At 43.5% G+C, this 25,771-nt stretch overlaps 1 protein-coding gene across 2 annotated transcripts in view; it reads right to left on the reverse strand.

Moving 5' to 3' along the window:
• Positions 1-358: 358 nt before the first annotated feature.
• Positions 359-25,771, reverse strand: part of palmda (palmdelphin a) — a 32,380-nt gene continuing 6,967 nt past the window's right edge. Inside the window, exons 5-10 of one of the 2 annotated variants that reach the window (XR_001320417.2) lie at positions 25,084-25,198; positions 24,895-24,919; positions 6,601-6,705; positions 5,102-6,460; positions 4,586-4,663; positions 359-893 (exon numbers count right to left, since the gene is read on the reverse strand). Coding sequence is in view for 1 of the 2 variants with exons in the window: in XM_014139695.2 (XP_013995170.1) it covers positions 853-893; positions 5,102-6,460; positions 6,601-6,705; positions 24,895-24,919; positions 25,084-25,198 (1,645 nt within the window). In the remaining variant the exon portion in view is untranslated. The remainder of the gene's footprint in view (positions 894-4,585; positions 4,664-5,101; positions 6,461-6,600; positions 6,706-24,894; positions 24,920-25,083; positions 25,199-25,771) is intronic. The other variant, XM_014139695.2, reaches the window with a different exon arrangement.

Below are 25,771 nucleotides of genomic sequence, written 5' to 3' on the forward strand. Positions count from 1 at the left end.
CCCACACAGCCTCCTACACAGCTAGCTGAGCTACTGCTGTCAGGGATTTTGAATGGTAGAAGAGTCACAAAATGTCCTGAATATGGATTTTCTCTAGCGTCACATTTTATCTTTCCTATATAAGGTCAGTGAAGATAAATATATTGCTCAGTAAGAGACAGTGGGGTACTAATAGCCATTCTAGATTTCTGTACAGTATTTTAAAATGGATATTGACATATATACGAGGAGCGTCATCCCTTATGCTTAAAGTTAATGTCACATAACCACATCCTATTTAAATCAAAGCCTATATCAAGGGACTCAAGAAAAGCTCAGTTTCATTGCCTTTGTAGTATAACAACAGTAAAACACCCAGTTGTCTGACAATTTGCTTTTTAATTATTTTGTTAGCATTGATTATTACAGTTTCAATGGCATATTACATTGAGGCACTCCAGAAAGGTTTATTAGCATATCAAAAGTGCTGACGAGTAGCCGACAGCAGCATAAAAGGCTAGAGAGTACAGTAAACATCAGAGGCACTTATATCTTCAGGAACCTTTAACATTTAAGATCATAGATTCATTTCAAAAGTCTACTTTCCGGCTGGTTTCTTTCTCTCTAAATGACATCATTGGTATATATTCAGCTGTGTAAAGAAACGTTATGAGTAAACATATGTCTTACAGTATTAGCCACATCCTTATATTGTAAATATATTGAGAATTATCCAAATACAAGGCTCTGGTTTTAGCTATTGATGGCATCTCAGAAGCATTTTACGGTTAGTTGAATGTTTTGTGCAAAGTTGGTTTTCTTCTTCTCTTGTTATGGAACTTGTGGGGTTGCTGAGTCTTGCATGGTGTATTTTTACACAAACTGTTCAGGTTTCTCCATACTTGTACTTGAAGCTGTGGGGAATGTAAAAGAAAATTAAACACATTTACCATATCACCTCATATCACATCAGTTAGGACTACTTCAGATTAGTTGCGCTATGTTTATATTAATGTGACTCCTGAAAATAACCTCATGACAAAAGTATGGGACAGGGTTGTGTTCAGTACGACAGAACGGTGTGCAACGTTGAATTCAACGGAAATGGTAGAAGAGCCCAGTTAAAAACAGGTTGTGATTATGGTGGCCCAGAGGGCAGTTACCATATGGTGGGGCATATTGACCACACGGTCACGCAATGTAGTAAACGTTGAAGAGAATTGAATGCACCCCAGCTCTTTCTGTGAAGTTTGGTAATACCCACCTTCCCATAGCCTACTCACCAAGCAGACACAGTTGTTAGGAAAAAGACTGTCTGAACCAACCACACGACTAGTGAGCTAAGATTGGTGAAGGTCCTCAGTTGTGTCAAAAGCCTATTAGTTCGGGAGACATCCGTGTCTAATGATCTGATTGATGTCTGGACCGTAAAAGACCATTAAGGTCACGACCGTCCACTGTCTGTCTGTGTGCTCAGAACGATTATGACAGAGGTTGTTAGCACTGTCTGTCACATGGGGTGTGTTGTTGGACACATGGTTGTGTGTGTGTGTGTGTGTGTGTGTGGTGTCGGTGTGATGACATGCATTAATGATAAATAAAGCAAACATTGAACAAATACACAAAAATAGTTCAGTAGCACACACACACACACACACACACACACACACACACACACACACACACACACACACACACACACACACACACACACACACACACACACACACACCCATGCACTCACACAATCAAACAGATCATTGTTACACAAGAGGAGTAAGCCAGCTAATAATGAATAAATTATTGTTTAAGTTACGGGGCAAGCAATCATGCATACTACAGTAAGTATACAGAGGACAGTCATGGCATACCAACATTGTAATGTAGAAAAGAGATTCTAGAAAACACACATACAAATAATTAATATTAAATTAGTACAAAACAATTATTTAGTCAGAGCGTAATTTGATTTGCAATATACATTCACACTAGTGATTTACAATATGTCAGTAAAAAAGTCAATTTTATCTTTGTTCCCCAAAAGGAATAAACATAAAAAATATCAAATCATATTTTACATATTATACAAGCAGTCAAGAACCCTTTGGCATCACGTAGGAAACTTAAGGCTACTTGCGTAACCCCGGTTCTCTGATATTATGAGTGAGCTATATCACGCGGGATTCACCGGAATCTCATTAGCTCTAAGAACCAATCAAACACGTCTGTCGGAGAGAAACTGTTCAAATTATGAATGGATGCCCAACGAGCTGCATCGCAAATCTCCTGTAAGGAGATGCCCTTGAACAGCACCCAAAAAGTAGCCATACCTCTGGTTAGAGGTCCAAAAAGTTGGACCCATTCCGAAGTGGACCTGGGGCTTTCCCACCCAGACCCGCTATGCATAAATGCATTTAAAAAATATAGAGACACGTTCCAAATGGACCCGAGGAAAACTAGACCTGTTCCATATAGACATGGTCGGATCCAGACCCGGTTCGAGAGAGGGAAGCAGCAGCAAAAGTTATTTTTTAAGCTACTTTATTAACCGGAGCTGATAAAGCGGAAGAGGAGGGAGAGAGGTGGGCCGTACTGTGAGTGAGTGACATGGGGAGCAGGGAGGGAGAGATGAGGGACAGCAACCAACCAAGCCGACTCGTGTTATAGTAGACTAATAGCTGCCGTAGCTAGGTTATTTATCATCAAACATTATTACATGGTACCTGTCTTAGACTGTATCAAACCGGGAGAAGCTAGTGAAGCTAGCTAACGTTAGCTAGCTAGGCTATCTGAGTGCATGCACTTTCTCATCCTACTGTTAAAAATAATAACTCCATTCAGAATATTAAGTAGCAGTCTGTTGGCTCTTGGTCGTTGTAGCCTATCCTTCTCATTTAACTTTTAATTCAGTCATTTTAATTACATCTTCCATTTATTAGAGATCTCCTAACTTTTGCCACACATGGAGCGAGGCTCTATGACTGTAGCCTATTGCCGCTTTGATGACTTATGATTGGCCAACATCAAGCTACGTGCGCTACGCTCCACTCTGGTGAAAAGCAGGAGCAGCAGCATAAACAACATCAACTTTTCTTTCTCTCTCTACTGCAACAGTCACATTTGGATCTGTATGGGCCCTTCCGGACAAGTCAGTTAAAATTACACATACTCGAGACCAGCGACGATCATATCAGTTCTGACCCAGACCCGTGATATTATTTAGAATTCTGGATCTCTACCTCTGGTGGAATGAGACCTCAGGCCCTCCAGAGGCTGTAACCCTTTGCTCTTATAGGCCAATGTAATAGCTTCCACAATCCAATATGATAACCGTTGATGAGAGAGGGGTCTCCCCTCGCAGGGAGGCCCCCTTCATTAAATGCCTTCTGCTCCAGCCTTTCCAACCTAATGTGTGTTTGTGTGTATATCGGAGGGGTTGTGTTAATGCAGGCTGGTCAAGTTGAGCCACAAGGCTCTCTCCCCCACCACTGCAAGGCTCATGGCCACAGCCTTGAATGGCGCCCCTGGAATCAGACAGCGATGCCCCACTAAGGGCGGAAGAGGGCCTAGAGCTAACGGCCGCAAGGCTCTACAGAGGGTGATACGCTCAGCCGAATGCACAATTGGGTGCTCACTGCCTGCTCTCCAAGACACCTACAACACCAGGTGTTGCAGGAAGGCCAAGAAGATCATCAAGGACATCAGCCACCCGAGCCAAGGCCTGTTCTCCCCTCTTCCATCACTCAGATGCGGGCAGTATAGGAGTATCATGGCAAAAACTGTCAGATTGGCTAATAGCTTCTACCCCAAGACTATCAGGCTGCTGAATAACTATTAGGCAGCCCCCCCCCCCACGCTGCTTGCGATTATATCTGCGATCCTGTGCATGTGACTAATAAACCATCTAATCTGCAAGGGCACATGATTGGGGATCGTCGACCATTGCTTGGCTCCATGGCTAATCTTAGAACAAAGTGAAACATAACTAGCGTTCGCCACGTGGGCTAATAGACTAGCTAGTTAGCACAGTGCTAACCGGAGAAACGAATCCTTTAACAATATGAACGTAGCTAGCATTTTCCTTGTGGGTTAGTAGCCTAGCTAGTTAGCACAATGTTAGCCAAAGGAAGCTATGTTGGTCTTGCAATGAACAAAAGTGTGGCTCTCGACCGATAACCAGTGAAAGCTAGGATGGTCGGTCTAGTCAACGCGGCACGGTAGTGGGCTGAGCTAAACGAGAGAGCGAGCTAGTAATTGTACCCTTCCAGGTAGAAAAACCAGTAGGTAGAAAAACCAGTCGGTAGGATAGCTAGCCTTGCAGCGAGCTAGCCAGGGTAGCTAAGCCTTGCAGGAGACAAATGACAGGAGACAAAGGGAAGAAAAAGCAGAAAAGCTAATTCCTACCCGGAAAAGTCACCCAACACAGAAGACGAAAGCTGAAAAACCTGCGCTTGGGGGCGTAACATCACAGCACACCTACGAACAGTTGAACAGGAAAACAAAGTGGTGCTAAGGAGAGCTTAGAGTAGTACTCTACATGAGGAAGAGAGGTGAGAATTACCAGAGGGCAGGCAAGTAGGTCTTTAGTATGAGGGGAGGGGCTCACCTCATTTGACACTCGACCTGTCTGTCTCCGACAGACGTTTGTAATTGGTTCTTCAAGCTTATGAGATTCTGGTTAATCCTTCATGTGAGATATTGAAACAAATAATTAAAAGAGAACCAAAGATACAGTACAACTGCCTCTCAGACATCAGAGGGAGGCAGAATGCCTCTCAGCCACTAGAGAAAGGCAGAGTTTGATTTCAATCATTAAAACAAGCTCTCGTATGGATACACAACATCACTATGTATTTATGCAGTGATAAATTGTGATTAGAATGAGAGTTTCAGGTCAGTCTGTGTTGCAATGACTACGACAAAGAGAAACTGATGCAGCAAGAAGCCAAGTAACCAGCACACAGTTCAACACACTAGCCAATGAAAGACCTCAAAAGTGCTGTCAGTCAAAGCATATAAAGTGAACTTTGTTAGTTACAGTAGTGTCAGCAATTGTAGGTTGGTTACATGAGCGTGCAGCAGGGCGTTGTTCTCTTTTTAATCTTTTTAATCTTTCTGATACCTGGGGCAGAGTGCTTCTCTGTCCCGTCCTCGTCGGACTGTCCGTCTGAATACAGGTAGTGTGACTCTTTGGGCTGTTGACCAGGATAGACCAAATTCCTTGATGCTGTGTACGGTGATGCATTGTTTGAGTTAAAATTAGCTGTGGGCTCTCCCATGTATTTGATTAAGTTCTGTTGAGGTTGACAGTGATGGTATCCCCGGTTGTTATAGCCATCCGCGGTGTAGGTGTTAAACTGAGGGTTACTCTCGTCCACCCCATCCTCGTCGCCAATGACGACAAGCTCGGCCTGGATGGATCCTTCATAGCCAAGGCCACGTCCACTGTCATCCTCCGCGGTCTGGTAGCCCATAAAGATGGCGGTGACAGGCTTGGACGTGTCCATGGTGTTCAGGATACTGAAGTGCGAGTCTTCCTGGTAGATCGGGGACGGCCTCTGGTCCATTTCAACTGATGAGTCGTAAAACATTCCGCCTCGCTGGCTCTCTCTAGGGTTATGGTAGGAGTCGTCGGTGAGGAATCCTTTCTCAACACCGTAGGAGAAAGGATTCTGGTTATACCCGTTGTTTGGCTGGTAGTACTCCTCATCCTGCCTGCCAATGAAAGAATGGACTGGAATGTGAGGGGAGGAGGAAAGACTCTCCAGCTCTGAGTTGTGGACTCCATCAATATAGTGGAGCTCCTTCCTGGAGAGGACATCACGCTTATACGACTCTTGCTGATACCCGTTCCCATTGGTTTCGTAGATGACTTTAGCATGACTCTGTTGGGGTCTGTTGGGGACTGAGGCCCTCCTGCTGCAGGTATTGGAGAATGCAGGCACAGATTCCTGGTGGCCCCGGTGGTCTTTTGGGAAAGCACCGCTTTGAGGCATCTTCTGCACTGTACCCTTTCGGAGCTGCTCCGCCACCTCCATAGGGCTGACCTCCTGGTGGCCCCGAGAGCCACGGGGGGTGGAGAATGTAGGTACTGACTCGTGGTGGCCCCAAGATCTACTGGTGGTGGAGAATGCAGGCAATGTTGGCTTCTGGTGGCTATGTGGGCCACAGTTGGTGGAGAATGCAGACACTGATTCCTGATGGCCTTGGTGGCCCAGTGGGCCGCTTTGAGACTTCTTCTGCTCTGTAGCTGCTCTGAGCAGAACCTCCACCTCCATAGGGCTGAGCTCGTCCACTCTGTTAGAACCATCCCCCAGCTGAGACTCGTCAGATCGCAGGGCATAGACAGACTTGCGGCCGTCGTCATAGACTTTAACCCCTCTCCGCTGGAGCACCTGGGGGGTGACGGTGGATGTGGACAGGACCCGGGTCTCCCCGGTACGGAGATCCTTCTGGACATTGATCTCCATGGCAAACATGGCTGGAGGAGGAGAGAGGGAGGAGAGACAGTGTGGAAGAGGAAGGGAGAGAGAGAGATGGGTTGAAGTTATATAAAAATAGGTTTGTCAGATCTACAGTACATGCTATTGTTGTAATAAATGTTACTAGGAACTTTCTTACTTTGTTTGGGTGTGTCCTTATTAGATTCAAAGGACTGCTTCTTTGAGATTGGAGGTTTGTAGGACTTTGGGGCATCTGGAGTAGCTGGGTTGATATGGATTGGCTCTGGAAAATGATTATGTGTATAATGTAATATGTTTTATCAAATACAGTCATGACCCGAAACTATTGGCACCCTTGATAAAGATGAACAAAAAATACTCTATAAAATAAATAATACAAATACTGAGCTATATTGTATGCTCAACAAAATGGGAAAATCATATTATGCTATACTAGTACAATTGCTCAGAGAAATATATATTTTCTTATTCTCAAAAAGATAGGGGTCAAAATTATTGGCACCCCTGTTTTCAATATTCTGGCACCCTCCCCTTGCAAGAATAATGGCATTGAGCCTTTTTCTGAAATATTTTAGATTGGAGAACAGATTGGGATGGAGCTTAGAACAGTCCTCCATACATAATCTTTCCAGATCCTTGATATCCTTTGTGTGCTCTTATGGACTGCCCTCTTCAATTCAAACCAAAAGCTTTCAAAGGGGTTAAAATCCGGATACTGAGATGGCTATTTCAAAATGTTGATTATGTGGTCAATTAACCATTTAATTGTGGAATTTGATGTGTGCTTGGGGTTATTGTCTTGCTGGAAGATCCACCTGCGGCCAAGTTTCAGTCTCCTGCCAAAGGCAACCAGGTTTTTAACTAAAATATCCTGGTACTGGGTAAAGTTCATGATGCCGTTGACCTTAACAAGAGCCGCAGGACCAGTGAAAGCAAAATAGCCCCATAAAATCAAAGATCCACCACCATATTTTACACTAGTTATGGGGTTATTTTCTGCTTATCACATCCTTCTTTCGATGCCAAACCCACCACTGGTGTGCGTGGCCAAAGTGCTCTATTTTCATGTCATCTGACCATAGCACCAGTTCCAATCCTAGTGCCAATGCCGTTTAAAAAACTTCAGACATTTATATTTGTTAGATGACATGAAAATAGAGCTCTTTGGCCATGCACACCATTGGGAACCTGTAGGACATAGTCATGACCTTAGGGGCGAAGGTCATATCAGGACGCAATGTCACCTTAGAGTCGACAGCTGCGAACTGAGTACAGGAACGGTGTATGGATAAGGCATGGAGATTCCCAACGTGTTTAGCTGAGGCCAAAGCCACTAGCATGGAGGTTTTGTAGGAGAGGATCTTCAGATCCACAGACTCCAGTGGCTCAAAAGGGGGCATAACACAGAACATCCAAAACCAAAGCTAAATCCCAAGTGGGCACAATAGGTTATGAAACCTACCTGAGACGGCTCACACCGTTTAGGAACCGCACCACCAGGGCACAAGCCACAGACCCCAAATCTCTGGCCGGGGGACCCAAACCTGCCTGTGCACCTGAGATAATTGATCCCTGCGCAACGGGAGTTGCCACAGGACCTCGCCCAATATGCGGACGATCTCTGCGAACCAAGGATGCTTGGGCCAAAGGGAAGCTGCAAAAATCTATGACAAGCCCTCCAGGCGCACCCTCCCCAACGTGGGACAAATCAGCTCCATGGGGGGAAATGCATAAAGGAGTTTCCGAGGCCTCATCGAGAAAAACAGACGACAATTAGCATTCTCGCAATGCGCAAAGATCTATGTTGGCCCTGCCGAGCATTTCCTATATGTGGCCTGTTACAGAATCTGAGGCATTTGAAGCTGGTTCCTACTTCAAAGTAGGGCCATTAAAAAAAGGTTTTTTTGAACAATTACAAACTTGTACGGGACCTGTAAATATTAATAAAAATGTTAAATGATCAGCCTAGTTGAGCCAAGGAGAAAGCACTGAGCTATACAGGGAGAAAGACAGGATGCTTCCTGGCTATTCATGATTGGCTGAGATAATGGAGTGGTTGGACATGCTGAGAGATGAGCCCTGATTGGTTTGTCTTGTCACAGGCTTCTGTCTATAACATAATGGGCTCTTCCGTGGTCAGTATATAGCTAATATTTGCTATCGCCGATTTTTTGAAAGATTCAGTATAGCTATGGACAACTGCAAAAGTGTTGCTGCAGCTCTCAAAAACATTGATGCCCTGAATTTAGCTGGGTTTAAGTAGATAAACCTCTTTCTGGAGGACAATGCCATGCTGACTCACATGATTTTGCATGCATGGGTGGGGTGGGGCTAAGGCTTAAGAGGGTGTGAATGTTGCTGAATGGGGTAAACAAGGAAGAACTCTCTAAGTGTGAAAATCTCATCAAAATCTTTCACAGGATATTTGCTCCTACTTGTCTTTTAAGTGGGACAACGGGTTTTTAAATTAAAGCAGCATAACTTTCCCATGTTTCCTCCAACTACAGTGTACGATATACCATTTTGAAGCTTGCTTCTGGAGAAGGTAGGATATTTTCTCCCTCAAAGCGGGCACTGAGATCTCGGGAACAGTCGACCTGATAATACCGCAGAAGCGCAGGACACACACAACAAATTATAGCTCGTACCCCAACATCACATGCCAATGGTCAGAGCAGACAGTGCGCATCCCGTGAAGTGCTATCTGAAGGGGCGAGACTGGGAGACAACGGTTATTTTTCAATTTCCGCCACTCTTGACAACCGTGTGTCTGAACATGGAGAAGAGACACTTTCAATTGAACTTACATGAGGGAGACACAACACTTTCGACACCCACGAACCCTGTAGAGCCTAGGGTTGAAAAAACTGTGTTTTTCTGTGCCACGGTTTGCTTAAAGCACGGCCCACTCTGGGTACAAGGGCTCTAGCGATCAGTGACGTACCCCAATTGGCAGTGTCACTTGGGGATACTGTTGTCACAACAAGCTTCACTCGGTTTAGGAAGTAAGATGTGTTCTGGTAACCGGCTGGCACCCAGTGCTGGACCACACGCATTAAAAATAGACCCAGGGAAAAATCTGTTATCATTCAGGTTACCCTACTAACCAATCATAGGTACTGGCGACTAAGCGTATTGTAACCTAGTCGGGGATGGGACAGACAGCTCTGAAAAACTGACCCATTCTGTGGTAACAGACAGGGGTGATTCGTAATTGAATATAATTCCCAGGAATGAAAAGTGTTGAGCTGGAGACAGACAGCTCATTTAGGGGTGAATATAAACCACAGAGACAGTGTGTGGGATAATAGTATGGTTGTGTTCAACCCTGCTCGTTCCATCAACTCCGCTACCAACAACCAATCGCCTATAGAGCCCATAACCTGTATCACTAGATTGGGGCGGCAGCGTAGCCTAGTGGTTAGAGCGTTGGACTAGTAACCGAAAGGTTGCAAGGTTGAATCCCCAAGCTGACAAGGTACTAATCTCTCATTCTGCCCCTGAACAAGGCAGTTAACCCACTGTTCCTAGGCTGTTATTGAAAATAAGAATTTGTTCTTAACTGACTTGCCTAGTTAAATAAAGGTAAAATAAATAAAAAAAATACTTCATAGGGTCTAGTGAGCTACAGGCAGGAATCAGAATTGAAGCCAAGTAATGAGACACATATGGGGGAGGGGTGCCCCTTTGTGGACAGAGAGTGAATTGCCCAACTTATTACTCTTACCCTGGGGGGATTAATATGCCCCTTGAACCCTGTGAACACCATGGAACACAGGGTAACAGTGGGGGCATTAATCATGGACAAGCTTCCAAGATATACGTTGTGCTTCAGTGAGACTGTATAGCCTGCATTAAGCCCGGCCCCCTTACGGGCACAGGGGGCTCCGGCAATGGCTGATGTATTACCCTGTTTGGCTGCTACCAAATGTGGGGGCACTGTTGTCATAGCAATATTTTTGTGGAAGGGCACACTGGTTGCTCAGACCCTCTGTCTGGGGGTTTACCCGAACCAAGTGCTTGGGGGCTGCTTCCTCCTCGGAGGTGCACGCAAACCCTGCTTCCTCCACTCCCTCCAACTCCAGGAATTGGAAATAGGAGCTGCCATAATGCCGGGGGAAAGCTAATAAGTTTCATTAGCTGGAAGTTATGCATGCTAGCTGATGTTAGCAGGGAGGCAGAAATCGCAAATAGTAGCTAGCTCGCCTCTATGAGTGACGCACAGTTCAGATGCCACCTTTTTTGGTGAGTCGAACTGAGTAGAAATTAAGAGCGGGCTGGCAGGGTTAAGAGCTTTGCTTGACATACCGATTGGTTTCAAACAACTGCTCTCAACACTGCAGCGGACTTCCTCGTTTGTTTTGTGTTGAATTCAGGCATAACAGAGACCTCTCACAGAAGTCCTCCACTTGTGACTCTGAGGCCATGATTGTGCTTCCGTTGTAGATGTGGTAGAGATGAAATCTTTATTTGCAAGAAATTAACATATATTAACATGCTGACATTTCTCCTGACAGTGGAATAACTATTCTGGCGCGCTGCATTAAACAGAGGCATGCTTTATCCGCTCCGTGCCGAAAGAGCGGCAGAGGCTGCTAAAATTCAGACGAGGCGCACTTTATTGTTTCTGACGGCACTTTATCCCCGCTCTTCCAAAGAGAAAGTGACTTATTTTTTCAAACTTGGTGTGGCGATAGAGCGCTGTTCAAACTAGGGTTTATCTAACATGGCTAGCACACTATGCAGCGCTTGTTTTCAGTATAGCTAGCCTGGTCTTGAAAGTCTACATAGGACCTGATCATCAAGGTAGGACCAGACCCTTCATCGACAAGTCTGGGAAGATAGTCAAGCGGTGCTCGACCAAGTCAGACACAGGCGGTGGGGGTAGCCTCCCGTCTTTGAGTAGCCTCCTGTAATCGGCGAAACTGTGCACAGGATCCTGGTTGAGCGCAGGAAACTACCGCATACACCACGCCCAGGCAGACAAGACATTTGCTCTGACCAAAGACCCAATCCATCTCCGTGTCCCACAACTCAAACTCACCTGAGGTATCGGAGACATACAAGACAACAAACATGAGTATCTTTTTATTCATTGGGCATGGTCACGAACCCAAACCCGGCTCGTTAGCCTTCATTGTTTGCATTAACCATTTTACTCATTGCTACAGCCAGGCCACGCAATCCGAATAATAACTAATTGGTTTGTGGTTAGGAAACTAGGAGAACAAATACAAACTCCAGCACACAACGTCCAGGAGGTGAGCACGCTCTACCACAAAGGGACAGTTTAGTTGCCGCAAAGTTTTAGCGTGAATCATTCCTGCTCACATTGAGGGGAAGTGCGTAAAAATTGAAGGAATGAATCCGAGCCACAGGGTTATCACCTGTGGAAGGAGAGGCTTCCAGTGAGGCGCGGATTTCATTGGCCTTGTTAGGCGTGATTGTAGTTCTTCAATCGAAGTCGCGAGAGTATGACTCCCCATAATTGTGTTGTACCGAGTGTACTGTCTAAAAGAGAACAGTGGTGCCATAATTTGGATTCCTATCTTTAAAAAAAGTATTCCTTGTTAAACAAAAGCTCGTTCTCTGAGCAATTGTATTAATATAGAAATATTAAATAAATGTAGCTCAGTATTTCGAGGCCTAAGGTTCTATCTGACATTTTTGTCAAAAATGACTTAGTCACATATAATTGATCTTTAGATGGTTCTTCATAAGTTAGATTTATTTTTTAAAGCACATTTTAAATTAAAATAATACTTTATTTCCTTTATTTATATCCCCAGAGTCAGATTAACTCGTGGATACCATTTTTATACCTCTGTGTCCAGTATGAAGGAAGTTGACCCATTGCTGAATTGGAGGGTAGAGTGTCTATTCTTCATCAGATTAAAGAAGATTAACAGCTGATTGACTCTTTGCTAGAGTCTGCCAAAAACGTGGTGAACGAAGCCACTTGCCCATGGCTTGTCACCGCGGCCTCGGGAAGAGCCTGCAGCTGTGAGACATACTTTGATCCCGCTAGAAGAGCCCTGGCCATTACCGGGAGCTATACTCAAGCACCCGGTCTGCTCCATTCCCTCTGCTCTGCCTCAGAAGCCATGGATCACTATACAGAAACCAAAAAATCCTGTCAGGAAAACGCCAAAGCAAAGTGATGCTTTGGAACTGGGAAACAGATACCGGGTATTGGAAGAGTCGGAGGTCTCTGCCGCTGGCCCCAAAGGAACAAACAACTCTGCCCGGAAGCAAGTGGACCCCCGCCATCTAAACAATTTACAACGAAACAGCCCTACAACTAGCCACAAACAACTTTCTAGGAGGAAGATAACTCAAGATGTTATCTTAAAATAAAAAAATTCACCAAGCAGCAATCCCACTGTCCTTATTGTGGGCTCATCTATGATCCATATTGTTTCTATGAAAGCAGAGACCATCTGTTACCCAGGTGCCTGGATCCGGGACATTGACTGTATGTTACCGCTACTCATTAGTGAACACCCTACTGCCACAGCTATCACTGTCCATGTAGGGTCAAATTATATTAAACTACAGCAATCTGAGAAATTTAAAAAGGACTTTAAATCACTGATTCATACTCTACTTCAATCAGGTAAACAATTCATTATTTCAGGTTCATTCCCGTCTACATGCTCTACGGATAATAATTTCAATCGTATACGCCAGCTACACATCTGGCTTAAATGTTATTGTTGTTCAATAAGCATACAATATATGGAATATTTTACAGCTTTCCTACATCAACCAAATGTATTTCTCCGGGATGGATTACATCTAAATAGGTATGGTACAAGCACCCCTCACATGAAGACTTCAAACAGCCGAAGCTAAGTAACATTAACATGATGCCTTCTAATTGCAGTCGTTGTACTTATAATATACAGGAGAACGATCGCCTTACGGCGAGGATAGCTGTGCTGCAAGCTCAGCTTCAGACGCAATCGTTAGGCAAGGGTAATTTCAGTGTAGGAAAGGATGAAACAGCGTCTGTGCCACCAGTAAGTACAGATAGTAACGTTAGTATAAACCCCCTCGCACGGTCCCCGCAGCCGGACAACTTTCTCATGGCTTCTGGAGGGAAACGCAGTAGGAATGCTCAACCGGTGTCGCTTATTCAGCCGACAGAAACTTTCAACCGGTTCTCCCCATTAAGCGAGTCGGAGTCGGAGGCCGAAACTTCTCTGGTCTCTGCTCCTCCCGTTATGGGGTCTGAGACGCCGAAGCCTCTCACCATTAGCTCTGACAAATTGAAAACCCTAGTCATTGGCGACTCCATTACCCGCAGTATTAGACTAAAAACTAATCATCCAGCGATCATACACTGTTTACCAGGGGGCAGGGCTACCGACGTTAAGGCTAATCTAAAGACGGTGCTGGCTAAAGCTAAAACTGGCGAGTGTAGAGAGTATAGAGATATTGTTATCCACGTCGGCACCAACGATGTTAGGATGAAACAGTCAGAGGTCACCAAGCGCAACATAGCTTCAGCGTGTAAATCAGCTAGAAAGATGTGTCGGCATCGATTAATTGTCTCTGGCCCCCTCCCAGTTAGGGGGAGTGATGAGCTCTACAGCAGTCTCACAACTTAATCGCTGGTTGAAAACTGTTTTATGCCCCTCCCAAAAGATAGAATTTGTAGATAATTGGCCCTCTTTCTGGAACTCACCCACAAACAGGACCAAGCCTGGCCTGTTGAGGAGTGACGGACTCCATCCTAGCTGGAGGGGTGCTCTCATCTTATCTATGAACATAGACAGGGCTCTAACTCCTCTAGCTCCACAATGAAATAGGGTGCAGGCCAGGCAGCAGGCTGTTAGCCAGCCTGCCAGCTTAGTGGAGTCTACCACTAGCACAGTCAGTGTAGTCAGCTCAGCTATCCCCATTGAGACCGTGTCTGTGCCTCGATCTAGGTTGGGCAAAATTAAAGATGGCGGTGTTCGCTTTAGCAATCTCACTAGTATAAAGACCTCCTCCATTCCTGACATTATTGAAAGAGATTGTGATACCTCACATCTCAAAATAGGACTACTTAATGTTAGATCCCTCACTTCAAAGGCAGTTATAGTCAATGAACTAATCACTGATCATAATCTTGATGTGATTGGCCTGACTGAAACATGGCTTAAGCCTGATGAATTTACTGTGTTAAATGAGGCCTCACCCCCTGGTTACACTAGTGACCATATCCCCCGCGCATCCCGCAAAGGCGGAGGTGTTGCTAACATTTATGATAGCAAATTAAAATTTACCCCCAAAAAACAACAACGACGTTTTCGTCTTTTGAGCTTCTAGTCATGAAATCTATGCAGCCTACTCAATCACTTTTTATAGCTACTGTTTACAGGCCTCCTGGGCCATATGCAGCGTTCCTCACTGAGTTCCCTGAATTCCTATCGGACCTTGTAGTCATCGCAGATAATATTCAAATTTTTGGTGACTTTAATATTCACATGGAAAAGTCCACAGACCCACTCCAAAAGGCTTTCGGAGCCATCATCGACTCAGTGGGCTTTGTCCAACATGTCTCTGGACCTACTCACTGCCACAGTCATACTCTGGACCTAGTTTTGTCCCATGGAATAAATGTTGTGGATCTTAATGTTTTTCCTCATAATCCTGGACTATCCGACCACCATTTTATTACGTTCGCAATCGCAACAAATAATCTGCTCAGACCCCAACCAAGAAGCATTAAAAGTCGTGCTATAAATTCTCAGACAACCCAAAGATTCCTTGATGCCCTTCCAGACTCCCTCTGCCTACCCAAGGACGTCAGAGGACAAAAATCAGTTAACCACCTAACCGAGGAACTCAATTTAACCTTGCGCAATACCCTAGATGCAGTTGCACCCCTAAAAACTAAAAACATTTGTCATAAGAAACTAGCTCCCTGGTATACAGAAAATACACGAGCTCTGAAGCAAGCTTCCAGAAAATTGGAACGGAAATGGCGCCACACCAAACTGGAAGTCTTCTGACTAGCTTGGAAAGACAGTACCGTGCAGTATCGAAGAGCCCTCACTGCTGCTCGATCATCCTATTTTTCCAACTTAATTGAGGAAAATAAGAACAATCCAAAATTTATTTTTGATACTGTCGCAAAGTCAACTAAAAAGCAGCATTCCCCAGGAGAGGATGGCTCTCACTTCAGCAGTGATGAATTCATGAACTTCTTTAAGGAAAAGATCATGATCATTAGAAAGCAAATTACGGACTCCTCTTTAAATCTGCGTATTCCTCCATAGCTCCGTTGTCCTGAGTCTGCACAACCCTGCCAGGACCTAGGATCAAGGGAGACACTAAAGTGTTTTAGTACTATATCTCTTGACACAATGATGAAAATAATCATGGCCTCTAAACCTTCAAGCTGCATACTGGACCCTATTCCAACTAAACTACTGAAAGAGCTGCTTTCTGTGCTTGGCCCTCCTATGTTGAACATAATAAACGGCTCTCTATCCACCGGATGTGTACCAAACTCACTAAAAGTGGCAGTAATAAAGCCTCTCTTGAAAAAGCCAAATCTTGGCCCAGAAATTATAACAAACTATTGGCCTATATCGAATCTTCCATTCCTCTCAAATATTTTAGAAAAAGCTGTTGCGCAGCAACTCACTGCCTTCCTGAAGACAAACAATGTGCACGAAACGCTTCAGTCTGGTTTTAGACCCCATCATAGCACTGAGACTGCACTTGTGAAGGTGGTAAATGACCTTTTAATGACGTCAGACCAAGGTTCTGCGACTGTCCTCGTGCTCCTAGATCTTAGTGCTGCTTTTGATACCATCGATCACCACATTCTTTTGGAGAGATTGGAAACCCAAATTGGTCTACATGGACAAGTTCTGGCCTGGTTTAGGTCTTATCTGTCGGAAAGATATCAGTTTGTCTCTGTGAATGGTTTGTCCTCTGACAAATCAACTGTAAATTTCGGTGTTCCTCAAGGTTCCGTTTTAGGACCACTATTGTTTTCACTATATATTTTACCTCTTGGGGATGTCATTCGAAAACATACTGTTAAATTTCACTGCTATGCGGATGACACACAGCTGTACATTTCAATGAAACATGGTGAAGCCCCAAAATTGCCCTCGCTAGAAGCCTGTGTCTCAGACATAAGGAAGTGGATGGCTGCAAACTTTCTACTCTTAAACTCGGACAAAACAGAGATGCTTGTTCTAGGTCCCAAGAAACAAAGAGATCTTCTGTTGAATCTGACAATTAATCTTGATGGTTGTACAGTCGTCTCAAATAAAACTGTGAAGGACCTCGGCGTTACTCTGGACCCCGATCTCTCTTTTGAAGAACATATCAAGACTATTTCAAGGACAGCTTTTTTCCATCTACGTAACATTGCAAAAATCAGAAACTTTCTGTCCAAAAATGACGCAGAAAAATTAATCCATGCCTTTGTTACTTCTAGGTTGGACTACTGCAATGCTCTACTTTCCGGCTACCCGGATAAAGCACTAAATAAACTTCAGTTAGTGCTAAATACGGCTGCTAGAATCCTGACTAGAACCAAAAAATGTGATCATATTACTCCAGTGCTAGCCTCCCTACACTGGCTTCCTGTTAAGGCAAGGGCTGATTTCAAGGTTTTACTGCTAACCTACAAAGCATTACATGGGCTTGCTCCTACCTATCTTTCCAATGTGGTCCTGCCGTACATACCTACATGTACGCTACGGTCACAAGACGCGGGCCTCCTAATTGTTCCTAGAATTTCTAAGCAAACAGCTGGAGGCAGGGCTTTCTCCTATAGAGCTCAATTTTTATGGAATAGTCTGCCTACCCATGTGAGAGACGCAGACTCAGTCTCAACCTTTAAGTCTTTACTGAAGACATATCTCTTCAGTAGGTCCTATGATTAAGTGTAGTCTGGCCCAGGGGTGTGAAGGTGAACGGAAAGGCTGGAGCAACGAACCGCCCTTGCTGTCTATGCCTGGCCGGTTTCCCCTCTTTCCACTGGGATTCTCTGCCTCTACCCCTATTACGGGGGCTGAGTCACTGGCTTACTGGTGTTCTTCCATGCCGTCCCTGGGAGGGGTGCGTCACTTGAGTGGGTTGAGTCACTGACGTGGTCTTCCTGTCTGGGTTGGCGCCCCCCCTTGGGCTGTGCCGTGGCGGAGATCTTTGTGGGCTATACTCGGTCTTGTCCCGGGATGGTATGTTGGTGGTTGGAGATATCCCTCCAGTGGTGTGGAGGCTGTGCTTTGGCAAAGTGGGTGGGGTTATATCCTACCTGTTTGGCCCTGTCCGGGGGTTTCATCGGATGGGGCCACAGTGTCTCCTGACCCCTCCTGTCTCAGCCTCCAGTATTTATGCTGCAGTAGTTTATGTGTCGGGGGGCTAGGGTCAGTCTGTCACATCTGGAGTATTTCTCTTGTCTTTTCTGGTGTCCTGTGTGAATTTAAATATGCTTTCTCTAATTCTCTCTTTCTCTTTCTTTCTTTCTCTCGGAGGACCTGAGCCCTAGGACCATGCCTCAGGACTACCTGGCTTGATGACTCCTTGCTGTCCCCAGTTCACCTGGCCATGCTGCTGCTCCAGTTCCAACTGTTCTGCCTGCAGCTATGGAACCCTGACCTGTTCACCGGACGTGCTACCTGTCCCAGACCTGTTGTCCCAGACCTGCTGGAACCCTGACCTATTCACCGGACGTGCTACCTGTCCCAGACCTGCTGTTTTACATTCTCTAGAGACAGCAGGAGCGGTAGAGATACTCTCAAAGATCGGCTATGAAAAAGCCAACTGACACTTACTCTTGTGTTACTGACTTGTTGCACCCTCGACAACTACTATGATTATTATTATTTGACAATGCTGGTCATTTATGAACATTTGAACATCTAGGCCATGTGCTGTTATAATCTCCACCCGGCACAGCCAGAAGAGGACTGGCCACCCCTCATAGCCTGGTTCCTCTCTAGGTTTCTTCCTATGTTTTGGCCTTTCTAGGGAGTTTTTCCTAGCCACCGTGCTTCTACACCTGCATTGCTTGCTGTTTGGGGTTTTAGGCTGGGTTTCTGTACAGCACTTTGTGATATCAGCTGATGTAAGAAGGGCTATATAAATAAATTTGATTTGATTTGATTCTCTCCTCAAACCTGGCTCTCACTATAGTCTCATACAGAGCATGTGAGAATATATAGCCATGGGGGTTGATACTCGGAATTGGTCGATTCCACATCAGACAATACTCATTGCTCCCCTCCCAGCTTTAAATAGCACTACAGGTGCTGATAACGTGGATTAAACTTTTGATGGACTTTATGTTATTGTTACACGATTGTCAAGGTACTGTGTTGCCACTTCCTCACACAGGCAGAGGGCTATTGTTAGATGTAATCTTGTCTCCATCCAATTTAGGCCCGTCAGTAGCTACACGAGGAAGCCTCGCTCATCTAATATTACCTTGAATGCTCCATCTGATATGAGCTCTCAAAATAGTGGCCTTGGAATTATTCATTTGAATGCTAGAAGCTTGATCCAAAAGTTTGATTTTATTGAAATACTGGTCTCACAGGCTGACATATTGATTATATCTGAATCCTGGCTCTGTGTCTCTGTTCCAAACTCAGATGTTCTGTTAGCTGAGTACAATATCTACAGAGCAGACAGACGTGGAGGTATTTCCATATATGTTAAATGCAACCTAGATGTCACTGCGTCAATTGTTTGAGTTAATGTCTAATTATGCAAACTCTGAATTATGGATTATCGGAGATCTCAATCTGGACTGGCTGATGCCAGCATCGCTTAAATTAAAAGAAATTTGTAACGAACTAAATCTTACTCAACTAATAACTATACCTACCCATCCTAATCCAAAAGACCCGAAAAAAATCTACATTAATAGACCTTATCTTAACAAATACTCCTCACCAATATATAGCTAGTGGGTTATTTGCAAATTACATCAGTGACCACTGCCCTATTGCATGTTCAGGCTAAAAAACCCTGACCCCCGTATAATTCTAAAGATAAACTATAAACACTACTCAGAGCAAGCCTTTATCCATGACCTTTATTACTCAGAGCTTTTATCCACAAACTGCATAATGGACCCAGTTTTCGCGTTCTCTTTCTTTTCATAAATTTTTACCTCCATGGCTGTTAAACACGCCCTGTTAAAGCGACTTAGGGTAAAAAAAATTAACTAATCCTTGGTTCTCCTCTGATTTGAAAAACCTTTTCCAGCAAAAGAATCAAGCATGGGCCTTGGCGAGGAAAACTGGTGAAACAGCTGATTGGCTGCTTTTTAGGCAATTGAGAAATAAATGGACTGGAGGAATAAAAAAAGGCAATCTAGGTGTTATGACAGAGTCTGCTGGTGATCCCTCTAAATTCTGGAAAACCGTTAAGCCCTGTGCGGCCTCCGTCCCGTATTACATTATGTTAGAGGAGTATATCGTAAAAGTAGCCACATAGCCATTTTCCGACCAACCACATGCATCACAAATAACCAAAAAACAGCTAAATGCAGCACTAACCTTTGACAATCTTCATCAGATGACACACCTAGGACATCATGTTACACAATACATGCATTCTTTTGTTCGATAAAGTTCATATTTATATATAAAAACAGCATTTTACATCGGTGCGTAACGTTGACTAACTATTTTCCCTCAAATGCATCCGATGAAACAGAGCTACAATTTACTAAATTACTATTCGAAAACATTTTTAAAATGTAATATTGTCATTCTAAGATTTATAGATGAATATCTCTTGAAAGCACCTGTAATGCCAGATTTAAAATTAACTTTACTGGGTAATCATACTTTGCGATGAAAGGGGATGCGATACTCTGAAAAATAGGCTAACATTACAGGTCAGCGCCATCTTGGAACAATCGCATATCACATCTAGTCTTGTATACTATTGTCAATAATCCCTTACCTTTGGTTGTCTTCATCAGAAAGCACTTCCAGGAATCCCAGGTCCACAACAAATGTATTTTCGTTCGAAAAAAATACTCCTTTATGTTCCAAGAGCTTGTTCTTGTTAGCGCGTCTGAAGGCTGCTCCAAAACTTCCGTCGGCCACGGGACAGCCATTTCGAGAAAATTCATTTTTTTCCCATTTAGGTTCGTTCAAACATGTCAAACGTTGTTTAATAACATAAATCTTCAGGGCGTTTTTCAACAAGAGAGCCAATAAGATTCGAGGGGGACGATTGCATTGTGTTTCAAAACATTTCGAAAGGGGAGGGTAACCAGGGGCATCGGCGTCATAATGGTGATGGCCCTCTCCGTGTGACCACGTTCCACTGCGTCTCATTCATTCAGTTTTCACAGTAGGAGTCTCAAATCACTTTGTAAAGACTGGGGACATCTAGTGGAAGCAATAGGAAGTGCTCAATGAACCATAGCTCACGGTGTGATTAATAGGCAATGTGATGAAGTTGAGTTCGCAATTCAGAATTCCACTTCCTGTTTCGATCTGTCTCGGGGTTTTGACTGCCATATGAGTTCTGTTATACTCACAGACACCATTCAAACAGTTTTAGAAACGTTAGGGTGTTTTCTATCCACAAGTATTAATTATATGCATATCCTAGCTTCTGAGTTTGAGTAGGAGGCCGTTTAAAATGGGCACACATTTTTTTCAAAAATCGCTTTAGCGCCCCCTATCCTAGGGGAACGCCAAGAACCTGTTGGGGCTAGGGGGCAGTATTGAGAATTTTGAAAAAAATATGTGCCCATTTTTAACCTGTTGGGGATAGGGGGCAGTATTTGCACGGCCGGATAAAATCTGGTTATTACTACTGCCCACCCTAAAGTTTCTATAACAGAACTCATATGGCAGGCAAAAACCTGAGAAGATTCCTTACAGGAAGTGCCGTCTCTGACCATTTCTTGGGCTTCTACACTCTCTTTATTGAAAACTGAGGATCTCTGCTGTAACATGACACTTCCTACGGCTCCCATAGGCTCTCAGAAGGCGGCAAACCGGTGAATGATGTCTTTGGAGCCCCCTGGCTGAAAAACATTAGCGCATTTGGATAGTGGTCGATCAGAGAACCATGAGACTGAGGCGCGTGCACGAGGCGACACCATGTTTTTATTTTTTCGTCTTTGAACTGAAACAAGGTTTCCCGGTCGGAAAATTATCGCTTTTTTACGTGAAAAATCGCATAAAAATTCATTTTAAACAGCGGTTGACATGCTTCGAAGTACGGTAATGGAATATTTAGAATTTTTTGTCACGAAACGCATCGGGCGCGTCACCCTTTGTCACCCTTCGGATAGTGTCTTGAACGCACGAACAAAACAGAGGATATTTGAACATAACTATGGATTATTTTGAACCAAACCAACATTTGTTATTGAAGTAGAAGTCCTGGCAGTGCATTCTGACGAAGAACAGCAAAGGTAATACAATTTTTCTAATAGTAAATCTGAGTTTGGTGAGGGCCAAACTTGGTGGGGTTCAAAATAGCTAGCCATGATGGCTGGGCTATCTACTCAGAATATTGCAAAATGTGCTTTTGCCGAAAAGCTATTTTAAAATCGGACATAGCGATTGCATAAAGGAGTTCAGTATCTATAATTTTTAAAATAATTGTTATGTTTTTTGTGAACGTTTATCGTGAGTAATTTAGTAAATTCACCGGAAGTGTTCGGTGGGAATGCTAGTTCTGAACGTCACATGCTAATGTAAAAAGCTGTTTTTTGACATAAATATGAACTTATGAAGATCATCAAAGGTTAGTGCTGCATTTAGCTGTGGTTTGGGTTTATGTGACATTATATGCTAGCTTGAAAATGGGTGTCTGATTATTTCTGGCTGGGTACTCTGCTGACATAATCTAATGTTTTGCTTTCGTTGTAAAGCCTTTTTTGAAATCGGACAGTGTGGTTAGATTAACGAGAGTCTTGTCTTTAAAATGGTGTAAAATAGTCCAGAAGACAGCAAAAACCCAGAAGACAGCTAAATGTAGCACTAACCTTTGATGATCTTCATCAGATGACACACCTAGGACATTATGTTATACAATACATGCATGTTTTGTTCAATCAAGTTCATATTTATATAAAAAAACAGCTTTTTACATTAGCATGTGACGTTCAGAACTAGCATACCCCCCGCAAACTTCCGGGGAATTTGCTAACAATTTACTAAATTACTCACGATAAACGTTCACAAAAAGCATAACAATTATTTTAAGAATTATAGATACAGAACTCCTCTATGCACTCGATATGTCCGATTTTAAAATAGCTTTTTGGTGAAAGCACATTTTGCAATATTCTTAGTACATAGCCCAGCCATCACGGTCTAGCTATTTAGACACCCGGCAAGTTTAGCACTCACCAATATCAGATTTACTATTATAAAAGTTTGATTACCTTTTGTTGTCTTCGTCAGAATGCACTCCCAGGACTGCTACTTCAATAACAAATGTTGGTTTGGTCCAAAATAATCCATCGTTATATCCGAATAGCGGCGTTTTGTTCGTGCGTCCCAGACACTATCCGAAATGGTAAATCAGGGTCGTGCGCATGGCGCAATTCGTGACAAAAAAATCTAAATATTCCATTACCGTACTTCGAAGCATGTCAACCGCTGTTTAAAATCCATTTTTATGCCATTTTTCTCGTAAAAAGCGATAATATTCCGACCGGGAATGTCCATTTAGCTAAACAGAGGAAAGAAAACAAAGCTTTCGGTCGACGCGGGCACGAGCCTGAGTCTCACAGTACTGTAACCAGCCACTACCCAAACGCGCTACATTTTTTCAGCCAGAGCCTGCAAAGCCACGATTCAGCATTTTGCCGCCTTCTGAGAGCCTATGGCAGCCGTAGGAAGTGTCACGGGACAGCTAAGATCCTCACTCTTCAATAAACAGAGACAAGAAGAACGACACCTTGTCAGACAGGCCACTTCCTGCATGAAATCTTCTCAGGTTTTTGCCTGCCATATGAGTTCTGTTATACTCACAGACACCATTCAAACAGTTTTAGAAACTTTAGGGTGTTTTCTATCCAAAGCCAATAAGTATATGCATATTCTAGTTACTGGGCAGGAGTAGTAACCAGATTAAATCGGGTACGTTTTTTATCCAGCCGTGAAAATACTGCCCCCTAGCCATAACAGGTTAAGATATTAGAAGGGTTGTTTTTACAGTTGAAACACATTTTATGATTTTTAATAGGTCCAAAAAGTTGGATGAAAATACACTTGCACTTACGAGCTTAGATGTCTCTCAAATGAATCAGGTGTCTGCATATAAAAACGTAGGGACATGGCTGGATGATAAACTGTCTTTTAAAACGCATGTTGATGAACTTTGTAAACGGCAAAAAAATCAAGCTAGGCTTCCTGTCTAGAAACAGGACATGTTCGTCCTCCACAAATAGAAAGCAAATTGTGCAAACTACTTTTATTTCTGTTATAGATTATGGGATATTATTTATATGCATGCTACGGCATCCACACATAAATCGCAGGATGCTACTTATCATTGCGCACTTAGGTTTATTACGGGTGCTAGCTACAGAACTCACCATTGTGTTTTATATCAAAATGTGGGTTGGACTTCGCTGTCCTTGAGACGAGACCAACATGCTCTCGTGTTTGTCTATAAAGCACTTCTGAATAAACAACCTTCTTATTTATCATCACTTATCAACATTATAATTATAATTCATAAAAACAGGTCTTAAGCATGGATTACACTTGAGGCCCCTGCGATCTTCACGGAGTTGGGTATGGCTGCCATTTTGTGTTACGCTCCTGCATAAGAATAGCCTGCAGACCAAACTTAAACTTGAGACTCTTGTCCCCCTTGCCCATTTTAAACATTTTTTGGAGGATTTTTATTTTTGTATTGCTTGTAACTGCTTTGGGTAATACAAGTTTTTGTGCTATTAAGGGAATAACCTACAGTATGTGTAAATGTAACAATCTCCTGTTGTATTCTTTTGTGTTATGTGTGATCCTTTTGTTTGTCTTGTGTAATTTCTTAATCATTGTACCTAAACTGTATGTGTAAACATGTATACGCATGGCCCAGCTGCAAAAGAGACCTTGGTCTCAGTCTGTGTTCCTTGTTGAAATAAAGGTATATTTGCTGAACCCAGATTGACATTTCAGAGCCATAAGGTTCTATCTGCGATTGCACCCACCTAAAAAACAAATTCACAAATGTCTCAGGATTTTGATACTCTGCACTTTAGGTACCTTTAAGGTGGGGATATGGGTTATGAAAGAAGAATTCACTACAAAACAGTTCTGAGATCTGGGATGTGAAAACATTGATGCTCAATATCTCAAAACTATGCTATGTACAGATAGAGTCCCAAGGTTACAATTTGTATTATCTATTTTGTACAGTCTTTTTTCCTCATCTTTGTCAACGGTGCCAATAATTAAGGTCACGAAAACGTAATCAGCAAGCTAGCAAAAGGACTTACCTTCTTGGAAATTCTCCTTTGCTTCCTATAAGATAACGTAAAACAAGAGACTAAAAGTCACCAACCTCAAATAAAACTTTCAGATACAACAGTGTTAGATATACATCTAAAGTACTCTCATTGTGGCCAAAGCAAAACATCTAAGACAGAAATAGCTCAATGTCAATAAGTACCATACTGTCCAAGTACCTTTATTATCTCCTCAGGTGTTTTCTCGATAGCTTTCAGCCTCTTCAGTATGAAGCCCTCATTTTTCGAAATCATTGTCTCTTCCCTCTCCAGAGCCTCAATCTCTTTCTCAATCCTGCAAGCCCAGACGAAAAGGGTCAAAGGTCATATCACCTCATAGACGAGCGGAGTAGGGGTGAGGAACGAATCAGTGAGCTGACTGTTTTCTCATCTTCTGAAGACTTTCTGTTCTGACTGGAATCTCATCAAAGGTGTAACTTAGCAAACTGATCATGGCTGGCATCAGACATACTTGGGGTCAACGGCCCCGGCATCCCTCCTCTGCCTACCCCATCAAAGCTGTGCCATCCCAGCCAACTGGCACAACCTTGACACTTTGACACCTACAGTCCAAATGACACTATCCCAAAGTTGTACCACCCTAACAGAATGGCACCTACTCTGTGAAATATTAACAAGTGTCCATTGAGTGGAGGGGGGAGTGCAGAATGAGGCTATTTGTAGATGTCCTTCTCTCTTACTAAAGAAACAAAGAAGGCCAAAACACTACATCACTCCTTATGCCACCTTTTAATAATGACAAATGTTTCAATCCTAGGTGGTCTTCGTTAGGTACCTAAAGATCACTCTGCTGCTGTCTTATTACCAGCACCTTAGGGTTTTCAGGGAATGCATTGACTGCCACTTG

This window comes from Salmo salar, chromosome ssa14 (assembly GCF_905237065.1).
Source record: "Salmo salar chromosome ssa14, Ssal_v3.1, whole genome shotgun sequence".
NCBI lineage: Eukaryota > Metazoa > Chordata > Actinopteri > Salmoniformes > Salmonidae > Salmo > Salmo salar.